Source organism: Monopterus albus, unplaced genomic scaffold (assembly GCF_001952655.1).
Source record: "Monopterus albus unplaced genomic scaffold, M_albus_1.0 scaffold65.1, whole genome shotgun sequence".
NCBI classification, from domain to species: Eukaryota; Metazoa; Chordata; class Actinopteri; order Synbranchiformes; family Synbranchidae; genus Monopterus; species Monopterus albus.
Window position 1 is genome coordinate 1857859 of NW_018127945.1, and position 8808 is coordinate 1866666.

Here is an 8808-nt window from a genome sequence, read left to right on the forward strand (position 1 = left end):
GACTTTATGTGAGCATGGTTGCACTGAATTGCATTAGACTGTACAGGTAAGCCTAAAAAGTTGACATGCATATTCATATGATTGTGTATGGGTGTAACCACATACAGTATATTGTGTAATGTGCGAGTCCCACATTACAGTATTACAGTACAAAGCCTTTATTTCTAGGTGTCATCCACGACGCTAGATGGCACTGTTACATTTCCAAATTGTTTCCACATCAAGTTTGTTGCCGGAAGTAAATCTCCCACAAAGGGCTCTCGGCATGTGAGTTTGTTTGGGTTTCCATGTGGCACGGATTTGTTTCAAATACGGAATAAATACAAGGAACATTTAAGAATTAAGCGTATGTTAAGGAGCAATGGGCAAAAAATGCAAGAAGGAAAAGAAACTGAAGGGAGCAGTGAAGACAGCTGTCAAAATGGAGAAAAAGGTTTCAAAGAGGTCCAAACGAGAAGAGGTAACTTTTAACCCAGGTTAAATACTTGACGATATAACTTTAATTGAATATGTCTCCCTTTTATATGACACAAGCAGGACATTTGGCTGCGCTTAAGTTTAACTTGGTAGCTGTTTAGTACTCCTATAATAGGCTATGTGGTGAAAACTGTTTTAGCTAGTCGTTCTGTCTACTACATTAGTGTTTACCATAACCAGTGGAGGAAGAAGTGCACAGATTCTTTACTTAAATAAAAGTAGCAATGCCAAACTATAAAAATACTAAATACTGTTACAAGTAAAGGTCCTTCATAAATATGTTACTTAAGTTAAAGTACAAAAGTATTAGCATCAAAACATATTTAAAGTACCAAAAGTAAAAGTACTCATTATGTAGAATGGCGCATTTCACATGGATGTATATAATATTATTGGACTATAATTATTGATACATTTTTGTGCATAGCACATTTAACTAGTTTTAACTAGTCTTTTATTTGATTGAAAGTCACAAAATGCAAAACAGTGCAGGTGCATTTTGAAATGTTTTAACTGATCATCTTGTAATGAATGTCACTTCAGTTCTACTTTCAGAGTATGACTTATCATAGGCAGTAAAAGACAGAACAATATGTAAGCAGTGTAAAAGGTTTTGCCACAAACTCAGCTGACTGTTTTCTCTCCTGTATGATTTCACATGAGACTCTTCAGACCTTTAACTGTGCATGAGCTTCTAACTTCCAACTGAAGCTGGGTGTGACCTTCTATGCTATTTTCACCTGGACCGCACTGAACCAGATGGTGACATCATGCAGCAAGGGCGTGCAGCAGCCCCCCCCCCCAACCCCCCCCAAACATTAGTCACTTTCTGTAAGCCTTTTATGTCCTTATGTTTTTGTCCTATTTATTGTAACTTTTGTTCCCATTTCCAGGAGGATTTGGAGGCTCTGATTGATGAGTTTCAGAATCTGGATGCAAAGAAAACACAGGTTGTAGAGACAATATGTCCACCTCCATCACCAAGGTGAGATACAGCATCACTTACTTCCACTTAACTTTGTTGTCCTTATTGGGCAACTTGTTTTGCAGCCAGGTGAAACACGTACATGTCTTATTAGATTTGGAAATGTGAATCTCAATTCAGTTCAATTCCATTCCATTTCATTCCGGACCACAAGAACACAACTATACCAATGGTTCTACAACTGGGTCTGGTACATATAGTACTGAGCTTAATTTTTGACAAAACCATAATTATTGCATTTTCAGGGTCATCAAAGCAGCAGATACATTATACATAACATTTCTTAAAACAGACTGAAAAGTATTCACCCCTGCAGTCACACACATTTCACTCCTGCTGCTCCATCAAGGTTTCTTAAGTAAGATTCTCATTGCATCATTATAAGCCATCTGAAACCTCTGTAAGTTTGCTTGTTTGTAGTTTGACCACAGGTGTGCAGTGTATTGTGGTTATAAAGGAGAGGAGCTTCTTTTGACCAAATATTTTATTTTATAAGATATTTTTTATTATTATAATATAGTCTTTCCCCATTAGAATTTCACCCATAGCCCATCCCATGACCACAGATGCCTGTTACACAGTTGAGTGAATACAAATTTTATTACTCTGTCAATTTCTGACTTTGTAACACAATAACATATCAAAAGCAAGAAGCTTATGCTTTTAACTGTGTGATGATTGCTGAAACATATTCTTGTAACCTCAAGAGTTTACACCCCAGTGTGGTTAAAATGCAGTTGTAGCATTATGCATGAGTCACCATGATATGAGGATGTACATGTCTGTTGTCTCGTCATGTGTTTCAGACTGAATGCATCGCTCTCTGCCCATCCTGAGAAAGATGAACTCATCCTGTTTGGAGGAGAGTACTTCAATGGAAAAAAGGTTAAAAATACTCTTAACAATTTATGGAACTTTTTACTGTGAATGCAGATTTTCCGAAGATGTGTTTTGAAGACAAAAGAATGCAAGAGTAGGTAGTTTGATAGTTGGTGACATTTAATCTTTGTCTGTCAGATCACAGCCTTGTAGAAGAGTTTGCAGTGGTAACGGTAGTTTTTCTAACGGGGAAAGTGACCTTTGTTGTTTAGTCAAGTTTTGATTAATACTTTACATACCTTTGATACACATTTTCTTCTTTTACAAATTCTGACTGTAAAACCCTGGTGTCACCTTGTTTGCAGACATACTTGTACAATGATCTGTTTTTCTACAACATCAAGAAGAACAGCTGGGTTAAATCAGAGATCCCCAACTCGCCTCCACCACGCTGCTCTCACCAGGTATTATATCAGCTCACACTGGAGTCTCGCTCTGTTTTATAAATCATATGCCAGTAAACCAATTATTTTCCACTACTTAGGAGTATTAAGTTTGCACCATGGCTGATGGCCTGTTGCAAGCAAGCCATCTAACTCTGAGGACATCAAACCACCTTATCTCACTCTGTTCATGCAGCTCTGTTCTTCTTCTCCATCTCACCCCTCCTTCAGGCTGTGGTAGTTCCCCAGGGCGGGGGCCAGCTCTGGGTGTTTGGGGGAGAGTTTGCCTCCCCAAATGGGGAAAGGTTCTACCATTACAAGGACCTTTGGGTGCTGCACCTAGGTACACACACCTGGGAGAACATCAAGTACGTTCACAGGGTCCTAAAAATAGATAAACAAAAGGCTGTAGAGATGGAAGTAATGAACGGCAAATTGAATATGTGAATAGTGGCTATAAATACTGTTTTATAAGAAATGCATTTAGTATGGAAAATACAGCTGCACACATTTGATAATAGAAAAAAAGGGGTTGATAATGTTCCAGCTGGATTAGGTAATACAAGTCCCATAGGTGCAAGGTGTTGGAAATTTTATTTAGCATTTATGATTATATAAGTAGACGTCGGTGCTTAGAGATGACTGTTGTCTTTCCAGGTCACCTGGTGGTCCATCAGGTCGTAGTGGACACCGCATGGTCCTCAGCAAGAGACAGCTGTTGGTGTTTGGAGGTTTCCATGAGAGCACCAGGTAGGCAGAAATAACCAAATATAATAAAGGACAGTTGGTCTGTTTAGTGGTGGTGATGGAGCATAGGTGATCTGTTGGATTACATCAGTATGTTCTTGATATCTCTAATGAAGGGAGAGTCCTGTTTATTTTAAAAGAGCAAGAAATCAGTTTAGTCCCATGGAGATCAATGACGTTTCTTCTGTTAGACAATACATCAAAGTTAATAGGTTGGATTCATTCAGAGACATACTATACTGGCTGTATAAATCTAGAATATGTGCAAATATAAAAAAAGAGAATTATTAGGGCTGTCAAAGTTAAGATGATAATGATGCAAATTCTTTTTAACGGCAATCATTTTTTTTTCACATTTGTTCAATCATATGCACATTATAATCCAATTATAACCCAAGGAGACTTGAGTCTGTTGTTGCTGACAAAGGTGCTTTAACCAAGTACTAAGTCAAGGTTCTATTTCATATAGGCTTCACCCTCTCAGAGCTGTCGCTTTTGGGTTCACCTCTTGTGCATGTGCAGTCCTGAAGAGATTCTGTCGCACCCTGTGCCTTGCACTGGTTTGTCCCCAAACAGGTCTGCCGCGATTGCATAAATGCCACTGTGACCTGTGATCGGCTCACTCTTTTTATTCAGCAGTCTAAGAAGAAACATCGTGGGTAAGCACATTCCCTCTTACCATGGCTAAGAGCCATTCCTCACTGCCGGACTCCAGCACCGTGCCACTGTCACCATGTGCTGAGGCTGCGATTCAGGCTTCATAATATGTTGACACGCTGAGCCGTCTCTCTCCCCCCAGGCAGCTTGCCCCCTTGGTGCTTGCTTGCCCGTAGTGGAGAAGCGCCAGACGGAGGCATTCGCAGCTATCAGGGCGGGACCCTAACATTGTCAGCAGCTAGGCTAGGCTAACGAAACCATGGTGACGGTCCCTTGGTATGTTAGCCCCCCTGGACTTCTCGGTGTGAGTGGACCCCAGTCCACTGACTCACTCCCTGCCATCTTTGGCTCCCCCGGCTCTCCCTTGATACATTGGTCAACATGGGGGCTTGTTAGCCTCTGGCTTTCGGGGCTCTGCTGCGCATTCTGCCAGAGATTATCAAAGGCGGCAGACCGCGAGGGCATTAATCTCTCCCGCCGGCTGCCCCCGCTTTCCCCCATCGGACATGATGGGTGACTTCTACAGATGGAGCTGCGGAGTGAGCACTTCCTGCTTGGCCAACTCGACTTCCCGCTGCTTCTGCCGCTGGGACCAAGCATCTCCTTTATCTTGCTTCCCAGGCAATGTTTTTTGGCAGGAGGCCGGCCAATCATCTGCTCGCAGAACCAGGTCACTGCTCGCCTCTCGGGCCGTGTTCATTAATGTGCATCCAAGGCAGGTGCAGCGACTAACAATGTGACAAAAAAGAAAAAGCCTGAGTGGGGCGCTCATTTTATGAGTTCTCTCCACAACAGAGGATGCAGTTGCGCTGCCAACGTCCCTGTTGACCCTGCTTGAACCACAACTGTCTTTTCAGGGACACCACCAGACTCATAAGAGCAGTTTTCTGACAAGTGCTCCCCTCTCTGTCTGTGTGCTCACTGTCTCTCACACGTTTTCCCCACTGCTCAGTTCTTCCCTCGCACACACTTGTGCCTTGAGGTGCACTTAACTTTAAGCCTTCTCCACAGCCACGCCCCGCTGCAGCTACTGTATCTTCGTGGTTCCCAAAAAATCAGGCAAAATGAGACCCATCCTCGATCTGTCTCTCTACATAGTACAGAGACTGTTTCACATGCTCACCACAAAACAAGTACTGGAGTGTGTACATCCCAGCGATTGGTTTACTTCCATCGATCTGTGAGACGCCTATTTTCATGTACCTATTATCCCCAAACACAGGAAATTCCTGCTTTTCTCCTTCCGAGGTGGACTTTTCCAGTACAACAGGCTGCCCTTCAACTATTCGCTGGCCCATTTTCCAAGTGCGTGGAAGTGGCGTTAGTGCTGCTACGCAGAGCAGGAATCGGAGTCCTCTTGCAGCTTATGCCACTGCCATCTCCTCATGTCATGAAGGTTTTGGTGTTTGCAAACCCGCTGGTGAAATGCTTTCTCAGGGGTGTAGGCAGACAAAGGCCTGTGATGCGTTCAGTGGCATCTCAGAGGGATTTACCTCTGGTTTTACATGTTCTCAGGGAACCCCCCTTTGAGCCCATAACACAAATCTCTCTCAAACATCTCTCTCTGAAAACAGCGCTTCTCTTAGCCCTAACTTTGGCTAAGCGAGTGGGCCATCTGTGTGCACTGTCTGCCTCAGCGGCGTGCCTTCTCATACGCGAAGACGTATGCGCTGAAAATAATAATAACATCTTCTTTTCAATCCAGAGTCATTACCTGGGTGGGTTCTTTCCTCCGCCCCACAGAGATGAGTCGGAGAAAGAACTTCATGTTCTCTGTTCGGTGCACGCGCTGTCCCATTACATGGCGCGCAGGGCAGCTGTCAGACAGTCCCAACAACTGTTTGTTCATTACAGGAGGCATTCTCTTGCTCAGCCTTTAACCAGACCATGGCTGCCTCACTGGCTGTGTGAAGCTATCACACAGGCTTACATGTTAGCTGGGTGTGATTCCCCCACCGGACATCAGAGCCCACTGCCCTCTTTAAAGGCATGGCAGTGGAGCATATCTGCACAGCAGCCTCATGAGCCTCTCCGTGTCCTTTGACCCGATTCTACCTTCGGGACGCGTCCGAGTTTCCACTGGCTCACTCGGTCCTGAGTGTTCTACATGACCGGGAGGCACCCCTTGTCGTGGAACGCGAGCGCACAACTGCCACTGAGCGCTGATTCCACATTTGTGTTTTTCGCTCGGGTGATTACTTGTCAGCCATGTACTCTCACTCGACTGTACTTTCAATGCAAGCGACCGCTGTACCCTGTGTGTGTGTGCCCCTTACTGCACACATGCACTCTGTCTGTGCACTCTCTCTGGTACTCATGTTCTCTTTTGCCGGTCCTACGTGCCTGATTATGGTTGGCTTGTCAGTCATGCTTACTGTTCTCTGTTTGTAATATTGTTATTACTGTTGTGAGACCCCCGCTGCCTAATATGAGCATCTGATTATCTCTGTACACTGTTAGAGCCTGTATGCTCTTGCAATTTAACTGTTATCTGTGCGCTCTTCCCTGCACTTCTCCTCTCCTGTTAACAGAATGGCCATTTTGCCTTCTTACAGCGGCAGTCAGGTGTTTATATAGGCACGATTGCACCTGCTTCTTAGGCAAGGCCTGATACAGGAGAGGGGATGTTGTTTGGGCTGCTATTATGGGGTATGTTGGCAAGCTGAGGTGTGTGTTAATGCTCCTGGGCAGCGGTGTGCCAACAGGGCATTGACTACATCCAGCTGCGCTTTTATCCCAATAGCGACAGCTCTTAGAGGGCTACGCCTATACTCATAGAAGCTTGGGTTACTGTACGTAACCATCGTTCTGAATACTTATGTAAATTGATTTTTCAGTCTCTTATTTTTAATATATTTACAAAACACTCCAAAAACCTGTTTTTTGCTTTGTCATTGGGGAGTACTGTGTTTAAGTGAATGAGAAAAAATAATCAATTTTAAGATGAACCTGAAGCATAACAAAATGTGGAAAACTTGAAAGGGTCTGAAAACTTTCCATATCCACTGAGGAACAGAAGCAGGGAGTGATGAAGACACAGAGAGTTCCAGCTGAACTGATGTATAATAGTTCCAGTGTAGTAACATTGCATTTCACTCAGTAAAATACATTTTTAGTTATTGTTTTCTGTTTAATCTGTGACATATAATGATGCACACCCCCAGACAGCATATCCCATTTCCAGAACCCTGTGTGAAATTTTCTAGAGCCACCACTGCTACTAATGTTGCTTTGATGTGTAAAAAGGCAGCTGTTGGTTGGCATATTAGGCATATCAGCTTGTCTTGAAAATGTCATACCTGTGTGAGCTATTCAGCTGGTTATGGAGCTTTCTCACGAAATGACCAAAGAAAATGATTAATGCACTTTTAATGATGAAACAGCAGTGTTTGTGTAAAAACAACTGGACTCAAATGGTTAAATGGTCTCGTTACTGCTAAGTACTAATGTTACACAGTGGTTGAATTACTGCCAGATTTAAATTCTATTCATTCAACACTAAGGTTAAAATCATGGCTATGTTAGGTTGCTACCTAACCTGTTACCAAAACAAACACGTTAGTTTTATCTGCTAACACATTCAGAAGGAAGAAGGCCACATCTGAATCAAGTTTGAATACTTTGGCTGCTTTTAACACCTCTTCGGGCTGCCAGCCACTGATCTGGACTTTTAGCTGCCAAGAGCTCCTCAATGGTTGGCTGTTTGAAATGGGTCCTTATGGTTTAAAAAATGCTTTGTAAAAACCTTGACTAGGCAACAGGCAGGGCTAATTTACAGACAATACTTTGATAATACACGGTAGAGAAGCTGGAATAACAACAGAAGAACAGCATAGGCAGCAGAGTGTCAAGAAGAAGGGTAGTATAGCGGAGAGACATCATGGCCTCTCCCATTTGCACTTTATTTATCAGACAGTGTGTCAGAATTTAGTTAATGCACCTTTAAACTCTTTGGACATTTTATGTCATTTATGTGTGAAGCTTCTTATTGCAGCTTGAAGATCTTGAGGTGTCTTTCAGCAATGGGTCATGAAGTCAACACCACTGAAACTGTTTTCTATTTTTGGCTCCTCCCCCCATTCAGGGATTTTATCTACTACAGTGACGTTTTCTCTTTCTCCCTGGACACCTACTCATGGTCACGCCTCAGCCCATCAGGCTCTGCCCCCTCTCCACGCTCTGCCTGTCAGATGACGTCCACACCCGATGGCACAGGTGTCATCATCTATGGGGGATACTCTAAAGTGGTGAGGGTGCTATAGTTGAATATGTGCCTACCCCATAAGGATAATATATTACTTTCTGTAATGTGGTCTGTCTAATAATTGTGTTTATCTAGCGAGTCAAGAAGGATGTAGAGAAGGGGACCATCCACTCTGACATGTTTCTTCTGAAGTGCGAGGGTAAAGAAGGCCAAGGTACATAAATACTTTTTCCAGCCAAAATAGTTTTAAGACAGTGTAACATTAATACACTGAACAAAATTATAAATGCAACACTTTTGTGTTTGCCCCTATTTTTCATGAGCTGAACTCAAAGATCTATGACTTGTTCAATGTACACAAAAGGCCTGTTTCTCTCAAATATTGTTCAAAAATCTGTCTAAATCTGTGTTAGTGAGCACTTCTCCTTTGCCGAGATAATCCATCCACCTCACAGGTGTGGCATATCAAGATGCTG

The 8808-nt window shown here is 43.0% G+C and overlaps 1 protein-coding gene across 1 annotated transcript in view; it reads left to right on the plus strand.

Annotated features, from left to right (window-relative positions):
• Nucleotides 1-207: 207 nt before the first annotated feature.
• Nucleotides 208-8808, plus strand: part of klhdc4 (kelch domain containing 4) — a 20487-nt gene continuing 11886 nt past the window's right edge. Inside the window, exons 1-8 of the mRNA XM_020604445.1 lie at nt 208-460; nt 1371-1462; nt 2269-2347; nt 2647-2745; nt 2956-3092; nt 3382-3474; nt 8213-8375; nt 8468-8546. Of these exons, the coding sequence (XP_020460101.1) occupies nt 362-460; nt 1371-1462; nt 2269-2347; nt 2647-2745; nt 2956-3092; nt 3382-3474; nt 8213-8375; nt 8468-8546 (841 nt within the window). The 5' untranslated portion in view covers nt 208-361. The remainder of the gene's footprint in view (nt 461-1370; nt 1463-2268; nt 2348-2646; nt 2746-2955; nt 3093-3381; nt 3475-8212; nt 8376-8467; nt 8547-8808) is intronic.